This window comes from Cebidichthys violaceus, unplaced genomic scaffold (assembly GCF_023349555.1).
Source record: "Cebidichthys violaceus isolate CVI_PGR_0920_01 unplaced genomic scaffold, fCebVio1.0.p SCAF_10, whole genome shotgun sequence".
NCBI lineage: Eukaryota > Metazoa > Chordata > Actinopteri > Perciformes > Stichaeidae > Cebidichthys > Cebidichthys violaceus.
Genome location: NW_027176263.1, coordinates 16872374 through 16884873, shown reverse-complemented (window position 1 = coordinate 16884873; position 12500 = coordinate 16872374). Strand labels below are relative to the sequence as shown.

General features: G+C 43.4%; 2 protein-coding genes across 7 annotated transcripts in view; both read left to right on the top strand.

Annotated features, from left to right (window-relative positions):
• The window catches only part of si:dkey-191g9.5 (rap1 GTPase-GDP dissociation stimulator 1), a 21069-nt gene extending 17554 nt beyond the window's left edge, over positions 1-3515 (top strand). The window contains exon 14 of the mRNA XM_068727847.1: positions 1-3515. This exon is cut by the window's left edge and continues 1210 nt beyond it. The gene's annotated coding sequence lies outside the window, so the exon portion shown is untranslated.
• A 1659-nt stretch (positions 3516-5174) lies between these two features.
• Positions 5175-12500, top strand: part of galm (galactose mutarotase) — a 10914-nt gene continuing 3588 nt past the window's right edge. Inside the window, exons 1-6 of one of the 6 annotated variants that reach the window (XM_068727834.1) lie at positions 5175-5252; positions 5938-6125; positions 6871-7025; positions 7574-7687; positions 8010-8102; positions 8389-8470. In XM_068727834.1, coding sequence (XP_068583935.1) covers positions 5939-6125; positions 6871-7025; positions 7574-7687; positions 8010-8102; positions 8389-8470 — 631 coding nt within the window. In that variant the 5' untranslated portion in view covers positions 5175-5252; position 5938. The other 5 variants (XM_068727836.1, XM_068727824.1, XM_068727833.1 and 2 more) reach the window with 5 other exon arrangements.

Here is a 12500-nt window from a genome sequence, read left to right as displayed (position 1 = left end):
GATCCTATTTCCACAGAGAAGCGTTGGGCAGGCTGCTGTTAGATGTTTCATTGAGTTCCTTTGAGTTCTCTCAGGTACACAGTGTATATGTCGAGCAGAAGTGGTGGGTCTGGTCTGCGCTGCCTTTGTCAGGGTTGAACGGTGCAATGTTCAACCCTGGTTTGGGATGTTGCACACTAGAGTGTACATTTGTTAATATGTCCGTTCTGCATAAAAAGAGACTCGCTGGCTGCAGACTGTGAGACCGTCGCTGCATCCTGTGCTTCGCTCTGCCCGAGTCGACTGTGACTGCTTTAATGAAATGCAAACAAGCCAGAGCGGTTTATCCTCTTCACCAGAAGCCAGACATTTCTTCAGAGCCGACACAGCTGCCTGTTTTGCCGTGTAACATTTGTGTTCTGTGCAAAGGTACTCGTGTTAATATGTTGACATTTAACAGCGCCTGTGTGTAAAGGCTGTTAGTTGTGACATTATAGAGGAAAAGTCAGGGGTTCTGCAAAATCTGAAGAATTCAGCTTCCTTGGATTATGGATCCACATAAATTGTTTTTGAAAATCTCGTCTTTAGTTTTCAAAATAAGTTGTCACGGCCTGTGGTTTTTGTGGTGTGGTCACCTTCTTTGGGCTCCACTGGAAGAAGTTCTAGGGGAAAACATTTCATCTCATGGGGTGCAGGCCTATGATGACCATTTGGTATTGTGCTCCTAAACTTTCTACGCTAATATCTATTCTTTTAGTACGCGCTCAGCTGCAAGTACATCACATGAAGGTTAGTCTCTCGCTCTCTATTTGTCTGTGTTTGATTTAATGAATTCATTTGAATGACTCCAGCTACAAATAAAAACGCTGGCTAAGATTGTTGATATTAAGTTGAATGTACAGTGCTTTGGGCTTGCTTGCTATCTTTATTGGTTTAAAAATTTACTTTAAGATTGAGGTATTTTTAATCGGCTGAAACCTACACAACCAGCTCAGCCACCATCAAAGCGCTGTAAACCATACCGTCCACGCTGCAAATCACCACTGTCATTGTGAATCGAGTTAAACAGAACTATTAATGGAGCCACAATAACAAGTAATACATCTGCATGGCCTTAGGTTAGTAGTGACATCATGACCCAACCCAACTTGGTTATGCTCAGCCTGAAGTCGTGTTCACAGTATACTAGAAAAACCTGCATATTGTGCTGGATATGCAGGGATATTGAGAAGAGAAGACTCTTTCTATGGGAGATAAATTATTGGCAGGAACCAGTTTGTAAATACTTAATGCGTTAGTTTCTACTTATTGCTAATTTGGGCGTGATGGCCACAGAGGGTGTGTCTTCAGTACAACTAATTTAGTGTCAACAAACAGTAATAATAACAGTACAATCCTTCCTGCAGACTTTGATTGAGGTTAGGCATTGTCCTCCAATGGTTGAGGTTAGGTGTCCTCCAACGGTTGAGGTTAGGCATTGACCTCCAACGGTTGAGGTTAGGCATTGACCTCCAACGGTTGAGGTTAGACATTGTCCTCTAACGGTTGAGGTTAGACATTGTCCTCCAACGGTTGAGGTTAGACATTGTCCTCCAACGGTTGAGGTTAGACATTGTCCTCCAACGGTTGAGGTTAGACATTGTCCTCCAACGGTTGAGGTTAGACATTGTCCTCTAATGGTTGAGGTTAGGCATTGACCTCCAACGGTTGAGGTTAGACATTGACCTCCAACAGTTGAGGTTAGGCATTGTCCTCCACCGGTTGAGGTTAGACATTGTCCTCCAACGGTTGAGGTTAGGCATTGTCTTCCACTGGTTGAGGTTAGACATTGTCCTCTAACGGTTGAGGTTAGGCATTGTCCTCCACCGGTTGAGGTTAGACATTGTCCTCCACCGGTTGAGGTTAGGCATTGTTCTCCACCGGTTGAGGTTAGACATTGTCCTCCAACGGTTGAGGTTAGGCATTGTCCTCCAACGGTTGAGGTTAGGCATTGTCCTCCAGCGGTTGAGGTTAGACATTGACCTCTAATGGTTGAGGTTAGACATTGACCTCCAACGGTTGAGGTTAGGCATTGTTCTCCAACGGTTGAGGTTAGACATTGACCTCTAATGGTTGAGGTTAGACATTGACCTCCAATGGTTGAGGTTAGACATTGACCTCCAACGGTTGAGGTTAGACATTGACCTCCAACGGTTGAGGTTAGGCATTGTTCTCCAACGGTTGAGGTTAGACATTGACCTCTAATGGTTGAGGTTAGACATTGACTTCCAACGGTTGAGGTTAGGCATTGTTCTCCAACGGTTGAGGTTAGACATTGACCTCTAATGGTTGAGGTTAGACATTGACCTCCAACGGTTGAGGTTAGACATTGACCTCCAACGGTTGAGGTTAGGCATTGTTCTCCAACGGTTGAGGTTAGACATTGACCTCTAATGGTTAAGGTTAGACATTGACCACCAACGGTTGAGGTTAGACATTGACCTCCAACGGTTGACGTTAGGCATTGACCTCCAACGGTTGAGGTTAGACATTGTCCTCCAATGGTTGAGGTTAAACATTGACCTCCAACGGTTGAGGTTAGACATTGACCTCCAACGGTTGAGGTTAGGCATTGTCCTCCAACAGTTGAGGTTAGACATTGTCCTCCAACGGTTGAGGTTAGGCATTGTCCTCCAATGGTTGAGGTTAGACATTGTCCTCCAACGGTTGAGGTTAGGCATTGTCCTCCAATGGTTGAGGTTAGACATTGACCTCCAACGGTTGAGGTTAGATATTGACCTCCAACGGTTGAGGTTAGACATTGTCCTCCAACGGTTGAGGTTAGGCATTGACCTCCAACGGTTGAGGTTAGGCATTGTCCTCCAATGGTTGAGGTTAGACATTGACCTCCAACGGTTGAGGTTAGATATTGACCTCCAACGGTTGAGGTTAGACATTGTCCTCCAAAGGTTGAGGTTAGACATTGTCCTCCAATGGTTGAGGTTAGACATGGACCTCTAATAGTTAAGGTTAGACATTGATTAAAGGTTTTTTACAAACTGTTTTGCTACCGTCTAAACAATTGACCAGTTATCCAATTGCCTGTCCATGCAGCTCCAGCATAACAGTAATATCACTTCTCTAAAGAAAGCTTCCTGATTGATGTTATAGCCTACAGCAAACTTGATGGTTCTCCATCTCATGGAGGAATCCTAGAAGCACAATGTGAAGAAGCCACATGCACAACATTATTGTATATACAGTGTTCTAAGCAATTCAGTGTGCATTTATAGTTGAGTAACCAGAGGAAATGGTGAGCATGTGTGGTCTACACAACGTAAAGTGAAAAATCTGGCAATGGACATGAAGCAGCAGTTCTGTTATAATGTTTTATGTAATATCTGTATTGACATATTCAGTATACATAACTAGATATCACTTTAAATCTGTGAACAAATCTGTATATTTTTCAGGGAGGGCATTTTTGACATTTTCTGAACTATGTTCTAGAGAGATAATAAAAAAGTCATGCAATGTCTTCCCCGAAAAGATGTCTATTGGTCTATTTTTTATTTAATAAATGAATATGAAATGTGTTGAACTTATTCTCGTCAATATATTGACATGTATGATAGGGTGAGGGTGACTCATGGATGATTAATATGCTGATAAAAAACAACAACAACCACTAAGCCAGTGATGAATAACGTATTAACACCCATGTAAGGAAGGCATTCTTTGATTTAAAGTTCTCCAACTGCAATTTAAATTTATAAAGCAAAAACATGCAAAAAAAAAAATTAAATACAAAAGCGGGATACAATTTGCTAGCAAGTTTTAAATTTACATAATTCGGTAGACTGTCGGTGAAGTTGGTGCATTTTGCATTTTGATGCTTTCATTTGACACTACAGGGAAACCCCGGGGTGACCTCTCCTCAACTCCAAGGAATTCTGTTTAAGAAGTCCAGCAGTCCCATTCACAAAGCATTTACAGGTGAAAAGCCAAGTCAATAATAATGGTCAATAATGAATACAGATGGTGGATTAGCATACTTACCAACCTCCAGAGATCATATGCCTAAATGATGCTGATTAATCACCTAACTCACTTGAAAAGTGTGGAAGCATCTCGAATGTGTTTGGACGCTAATTCACTGAATTCTGTTGTTTACTGTGATTCTTCCATTATTTCTATTCATTTCTAAATGTTTGTTTGATGAGATGAGATCGTGAGATGATGGTTGCTGGCATATCTGCATGAGCAGAAATGACTTTGAAAAAAAAAAGGAATTAGTTTGGTGATAGCAGTACTGGTCTAAAGGTCATGTCTTTACTCCGCCGGGCCCACGGTGTAAAGACAAAAGCATTCTTTATTCCTTTTTTTTCTAATTTCAACCTTAGTCATGAAGTGATACTTTTACCACGGGGTGTCCACGTTTGACATGACATAAGTATAAATATTTGCAGTGCAAGGGGACAGAGCTGTAGAAGAAGAAGAAGAAGAAGAAATAAAGACAGCCCTTTAATACATAATTAAACAGTAAAATAACAGTTGAAATCACATCATTGCACACAGGAAATATTGATATTTAACAGTGTCATTAATATTGCACATGAGCTTTGGTGTGTGTGATCTTCTGGGAGCAGTGTTGAAATATGACCCTAACCCATAATAACATAGCACTGTGGAAGAGCAGTTGTCTTTTCCTAAATCCTTGTGATCTTTCCCAAACCTCATGACGTTTTCCATCGAGGTCAAGGAAACGCTGTGAGGAAAAGACATTCTCAGCAGCAGTCCAGCTGTGCATTTACCCAGCAGAGAAGAAGAAAGAGTGGGCGTTCATGAGACATCGGTACAGCATTCAGAAACATGCAGGTGTTGGTGGAATATGGAACGGGAGCCCAAGGATGGAGAATAGGACATTAAGGATTAAACCAAAACACTCTACAGTAATAATAAGCAAGCACCCAACTGGACAAACACTGTAATAACAACATGTACTACCAGATAGCAAGAGGTATGACGAAGAAAGAAAGGAAATAGTATCAGAACTTCATCTTACATCTGTTGAGAAAGTACACAGTATCCTAAATAATTACTAAGAGCAACAGGAACACTAGAGACAGTTTGAGTTGTGTTGTTTCCAGTCAGAAGAACGCTTCACACCCGGTGCAGTAGGTGGCGGTATGCACCCTTCTCATCGTGGAGGGGTTTTGCGATCCGCCGACACGAGTCCATCCTGTTGCTCCATCCGCGTCGTCACGTGACTCGATCGACTAAACCGTCCTGAGGTGAGCGACGGGTGGAGCGTGAGCAGAATCAACCGTTTGTCAAATGTGTAGATTACCAAGAACGGACTCGACACGAAGTTCACGCTCTCTGTAGTGAACGACGGTCAGCAGGCAGCTGACTCACCAAGGTCTGCTGTGAGGGTTTAACCGTCTGTGGTACGGCTCTAAGAACACGCGTAGTAATAGTACTAGTAGTAGTAGTAGTAGTAGTAGTAGTAGTAGTAGTAGTAGTAGTGGTAGTAGTATATTGTTGTAGTATGTGTTCATAACGTCACAGAGTCTCTAAACTAAACGCCAGCATGAAATGGTCCTGATTAGAAGTTATGAGCTCCGACATGAACTTTGCACTGTGCAGTTCTGCTCCTGAACACCAGAGGGCGCGCAAAGTGATCTGAAGAATCAGAAAGACAACGAGTGTAACTCAGAGATATGACCATAGACTGTAGAAACTAACCTTCACTATCTGGAAACTCACATCTCATATTCATGACCTACTTTATTGTCTTTATACAAGACCAGTAAGGAAACAGGTTCATTATTAAATTCATTATAAAGAAACAAAGGTTGAATAGAAACACTTTGATTTGGCTGCAGTTACAAAACTCCAGAGGTGCACGACGGATGCAGATGTAGCTTTAGCTGGAGGGTGTGAAGGTGACGGTGTGCTTGTGGTTGTGAGGTTCAGGATGACTGAGGTGAGCCGTCAGCAGTGGGGACAGGTGGTCGGGCTGGGCCCCGTGGACCTGTGGGTCCTCCGGTCCTCTCTGGTGCGCGTGGAGGTCCTGACCCTGGGTGCCATCATCAGGTCCGTGTGCAGCAGAGGGAGGGATGGAAAGATGGAAGACGTGGTCCTGGGCTACGATGACCTGGAAGGTATAGTAAGGAGACTTAGATGTAATTTCAGTATTACTGTGGTTTTTTCTTTCAGTATTACTGTGGTTTATTCTTTCAGTATTACTGTGGTTTATTCTTTCAGTATTACTGTAGTTTATTCTTTCAGTATTACTGTGGTTTATTCTTTCAGTATTACTGTGGTTTATTCTTTCAGTATTACTGTAGTTTATTCTTTCAGTATTACTGTGGTTTATTCTTTCAGTATTACTGTGGTTTATTCTTTCAGTATTACTGTAGTTTATTATTAATTACTGTAGTTTATTCTTTCAGTATTACTGTAGTTTATTCTTTCAGTATTACTGTGGTTTATTCTTTCAGTATTACTGTAGTTTATTCTTTCAGTATTACTGTGGTTTATTCTTTCAGTATTACTGTGGTTTATTCTTTCAGTATTACTGTAGTTTATTCTTTCAGTATTACTGTGGTTTATTCTTTCAGTATTACTGTAGTTTATTATTAATTACTGTAGTTTATTCTTTCAGTATTACTGTAGTTTATTCTTTCAGAAATAAGGATACGGATGTTTATTGTCATCGTGAAAAGATACAACGAAACTCATCAGTCAGTTCAGATATTGTCATTTGTGCTGAGAATAATATTTCATCAAGGTGCATTTGATAGAACAATAGTGGGAGATGTTTCCAGAAAGAGCTCAGAGTAAGTGAGGAGCACCACGCATGGCCTTGGTGAGGGTGAAGAAGAACACGGTGTGTTGTGTTTTCAGGCTACGTGTCAGATAAGCGCTACCTGGGGGCCGTGGTGGGCCGCGTGGCCAACAGGATCGCACTGGGCCGCTTTGTGGTGGAGGGGAAAGAGTATCGCCTGGACGTCAACAATGGACCCAATGCGCTGCATGGAGGACTGCGGGGCTTCAACAAGGTAAGACTACGGGCACAGTGAATGCATGAGCTGGTAGGAGGCTTAAAGGGCTGAGTGGATGAAGACCAGAGGGTTTACCAGGAACATGAAGGTTTGAAGAGACTCAAAGTGTCTGAACTCGACCCACTATTCCTCTGTAGCTGTCTGACAGTAAGAGAACATGAACAGATACAGTAAGGTTATGTTGAAATAGAACTTTTAGATATCCTGATCATGATTCTTTGCTGCTGATATTAATTATTGATCGTTGATGATTCATATGAACAGATACAGATCCCTTTGTTGTTTGATTATAAAACAACAAATCTGTAAACCATCAAAAATGATAAATGTGAACACCAGGAATCCAGTATGCTGCGGAGACTACGGAGAGCTTTCTCTAGCGGCGATGGGCTTAATCTGCATTATGTGAAGGGCTCGAATGAATCGGGCGTTCCTTAATATGTAAAAGTCTCTCACTCCAGCGTTAATACTAGTCCAACGTATCCACAGCGCTCTCCCTCTGTGTGATCACTGTCACAGTCTTAACGGGGTGTTTGTCTCTTCAGGCTATCTGGCTTGCTACAGCAGTGGACGGTGGTGTACAGCTGAGTCTCACCAGTCCAGATGGAGACCAGGGTTATCCTGGAGAGGTCCAGGTCTCTGTCACCTACACCCTACAGGTAAGACCACCTGGGTCACAGCTCCACAGCTCTGCAGCCAATGCATCCCAGCAGAGCTTCTCCTCCTTCTCCAGGAGCACCACGCTGCTGGAGGCCCAGGCTGGATTGCTGAGCCCGCTGGAGGGAAGGGAAGCACAGGAGAACCAGAACCAGGACTGAGCGTAGCACGCTGTCAGACCCTGCTGCAGTGAATCAGAGCTTTTTTACCGCTTCGCCAACAGCAGCACAAAAAGCCCGTTTTTCAGCCACGACATGAAGTGGATTCTACTTGTCAATCAAGTTTTCAGAGGCCAGTCCAGTAAAATGTAAATTGTGTGTTCAGGGGGAAACACTAACTGCTGAATACCAAGCCCGGTCTACCAAAACCACCCCCATCAACCTCACCAACCACGCCTACTTCAACCTGACGGGACAGGTAAGAGCTCATCACCAGCTGTGTGAATACATTAATCATGACATCATCTTTAGAGTAGAGTGAAGGAGATTTAAGATGACAGTGAGGTGAGGAAGGATGATGTTCATTAAGATGTATTTCTCATACAAGAAAGACACATTCAAAAATAGCAGAGATATGAAAACATAATTCAAAACAGTAAAAAGGTTTACTTTGTGTGTGTGTGTGTGTGTGTGTGTGTGTGTGTGTGTGTGTGTGTGTGTGTGTGTGTGTGTGTGTGTGTGTGTGTGTGTGTGTGTGTGTGTAGGGGGCAGCAGATATCTACGACCATCAGGTGTCCCTCAGCGCTCAGTGCTACCTGCCTGTGGACGACACATCGGTTCCTACAGGTAACAGAGTGAAGTGTGTGTGTGTGTGTGTGTGTGTGTGTGTGTGTGTGTGTGTGTGTGTGTGTGTGTGTGTGTGCGTGTGAAAACGTTTAATGATGTCAGACAATAATAAAGTGCAGTATGTAATACTACTACATGTACATGATATATATATATATATATATATATATATATATATATATATATATATATATATATATATATATATATATATCAATCGGGGGGGTACCATATATTCTTTTGTCTGTTTTGGTTCATGTTTTGGTGTAATATATTATATGTGAAGATAACTACGACAGCTCTGCTCGGTACTGTTGTAGTACAACCTCTGGGACTAAAAAGACTTTACTTTATGAAAACATCTGTTCAACATGTAAACAACAGAGGAACATGTGTCCATCTGCTCTGTCCTCCGTCTCTCATCCTCCACCGCTACCTTTACACGAGCACAGAGCGCTAGCTAGGCTGTTAGCACGTTGTTACAACAAGCTGAAACACAAACGGTCCGTCTCTAGTTTACTCTTTATCTCAGTCTGTTCTGGTTTATCTCTGCTGCCTGAGACAAAGAAGAAGACAGAGGACAGCAGAGGGAGGGGGAAAGGACAGCAGAGGGAGGAGGACAGAGGACAGGAGGACAGCAGAGGGAGAAGGACAGGACAGAGGACAGCAGAGGGAGGAGGACAGGAGGACAGAGGACAGCAGAGAGAGGAGGACAGCAGAGGGAGGGGGACAGCAGAGGGAGGATGACAGGAGGACAGCAGAGGGAGGATGACAGGAGGACAGCAGAGGGAGGACAGAGGACAGGAGGAATGACTGATACTGACTGATGTCTGTTCTTCATTCTTGATAAACTTTACTTATGAGATATTATTGAGTTTATTTCGTGACTTTGTTGTTTTGTAACTCTAGAAACAATATTTAGTTATATCTAATATATAAATACATTCTAATGCTGTTGTGAATTTATTAAATAAGCAATCATTTAGTAATGAAAAACAAGCGGTCAGAGAGGTGAACAGATAAGGAGCAGAAGAGTAACGATCCCCAGATCATAAAAGTGAAAAGTTAATGTTGCTGTTTGGTGAAAAACAAACTTTCTCATCTTAAATAACAGGGAACGGAGCTTTTATATTGATTCTGATTCTGATTCAGATTAAACTCAATTAGGACACGCCCACTCTTACTTTTCTCATTTCCTACTTTCAGATATACTCAACATTTTTTGTGAAATCACATGCATGGATGTTCAAATTTGACACATTTTTCGTGCCTTTTAAACTGAATCCTACCTTCCAGCAGAAGCTCCGTTCAAACTTGAAATGTTCCAAATCTTTCATACTTCCTGCATGTCTTTCAAATCTGATTCTAACTTATTTTATTTTTTTGTTGTAATCTTCCCGCCTCCATTCCCACAATCTTCACTCTTCAGACATCATTTCAGGTCAAAATGTGAGAGAACTCATTCATACAACGTCGCTGTGGAATCAAAAGGACGCCCCATAGGACCTCATGTTAACTGAGACCAGACCTTTGTGGAGGTAAAAGGCCCTTTAGAGACCACAAGAGACACAACTGTGTTAAGCTTCATTAAACCTTCTCCTCCGATCAGGAAGCTCAGGATGAGGCTTGTTTTATTTTCTAAATAAAAGCACACACAGGAAGCTAGAGATGGATCTGGCTTTTCAAAATGAAAGTGTTCACAGTTCAACTTGTGTCAGAGCTCAGCCCTCAGCTGATGATTCATCCATATTCCAACACGGATACCTTCTGCTCAGCGCAGGTGCGCTCTTTAACACCCTTGCTCCAAAACACCCGTTTCAACTCACTCTGTGTTTTGCACCTTTCATCCCTTTCCCATCCATTCATACTGCTCACTGCATTCTTAATTCATGCTCCTTCATAACCTACCAACGTTCCACATTAAAGCCGGCGATGCAGTTTAGCGTCAGCTTTTCAGAAAAGCCTTAAATGTTCCACATCCATCATGCATTATGGGTATTATTCAGCTGCATGCGACTAACTAGACCCTTCAGCTGCTTCTTCATTCAGTTCAATACAGCTGAGAGGTCGCCTTTCAACAAACCTCCATACTCCACGTCTTTCAGACATGAAAGGCATTATTTCAAGTTTAAAGGTTGGGTTGTAGTGTAACACGTGACGTGGTTGAGCTACGTTGGAGCCAGTGATTGAGGACGTATAGAGGACTAACGGAGGACTGCTGTAGCAGCTCTTGTTTCTCAGCTCTTTTTCTACGAAACCTTTGAGTCTTTGAGTCTTTGTGGTTCTGGTGTCTTATGGTGTCTCGAGAGGTCGGGTCCTGTTGTTTGAGATAACTGTTGCTTGACTCCTCATTTACTCCTCCTGCATGTCGTGTGCGTTAATTATGGTGTTTTTCGATACACGAGTGTGGAAGCACCTCTTGCGCTCGTGCGTGGGAGTGTGTTCCTTCATGCTCCGTCAGACGAACGCTCTCATTACTCTGCAATTAGCTTTGGTTTCCCGGGAGACAGAGGAGCTAATGACTGTTTATTTAAAATCACAGGATCCGTTTCAGAAAGGAAATCCAGCTCGAGGGCCGAACGCGAACAAGAGTTCAAAACACGCAGTCAGCCGCGGTGCTCTGGAGAGTTAGCGGTAGAGGGCTGTCCTCTGAGGGGGGGAGAGGACAGACAGTGGTGCTTCTCTGAAACGGGACAAATCACACGATGCCGGCTCGCTGTTGCAGTTAAAAAAAAAGGTAAAACAAAGTGATGATGTAAGCTGCCCACTGAGTGAGCAAGAAGGTGTTTGCTACCGGCTGAACGGTCGGTGCTCACGCAGACGGCTCGGTGAGGTTCTTCTGCTTTGGGTTGGGTGACGTGTTCTACGCGATGGTGACGTGGACCTGCGATCATCGGCGCCTGTGATTGGGTTTGACGAGGCGTGTTTGACGACGCCTTGCAGCTCATTGGTGTGTAGATTTTATTCAGTCACGCAGTAGATCAGTGGATCAAATCAAAAGAGGAAGTTCTCAAGACCGCTTCCTGTCATCTCGAACTTTCAAAATAGTTTCTTTAATGACGCTGCTCCCAGACGACCACGCTCCAGGTTACCTGAACCCTAACCTGGGCCCTCATTGATCAGATGTGGACTACAGGTATGCACACAAACATAATTAACATCTGCAAGCAACGAGCGGTGATACATCCCACTTCTTCTTCTTCTTCTTCTTCTCCGTCCGTCGGCTTGAAGTTCACAGTATCACTGTAGTGTCACTAACTGTAGATGGTGAAACAGTCAGATCAACGTATCGGGACGGTCAGAGCAGCGGCCGTTTTAATGAATGCATACCGCTGCCGTCGCAGCTGGCTGAGGTCCGTATCAACTGAACAGACTCATGGCAGGAAGCGGACTCACTGAGGGGAGGTGTTGCAGGAAGAACCGAACCCATAATGTAGAGAGCCAGAGGAGTGAAGTCCTCACGCTCTGGTCACAGCGTAGGAAAGATCACCGTCAATCAGTCTGTTCTCTCATGTTCTGACAATGACATGCTGCAAAGAATCCAGAAGCCTTCATTCAAAGTTCCCCTGAACTGACTTGTTTTAAAGGTTCTCTATTTAACATTCAGATCATTAATATCTCATCTTCAACGATCATCTCTGTGAAGATATAGAGCAGTAACGTCTACCTGAGCAGAGGATGAAGTCTCTCTGTGTTGTTATCAGAGCTTCTCCTCTCTTTGTTCACATAGCCGCCCGGCCGCGTGCCTTTCAGTGCGTGTTAGTGCATGTGAGCGTGCCTTTCAGTGCGTGTTAGTGCACGTGAGCGTGCCTTTCAGTGCGTGTTAGTGCATGTGAGCGTGACTTTCAGTGCGTGTTAGTGCATGTGAGCGTGACTTTCAGTGCGTGTTAGTGCATGTGAGCGTGACTTTCAGTGCGTGTTAGTGCACATGAGCGTGCCTTTCAGTACGTGTTAGTGCATGTGAGCGTGACTTTCAGTGCGTGTTAGTGCATGTGAGCGTGCCTTTCAGTGCGTGTTAGTGCACGTGAGC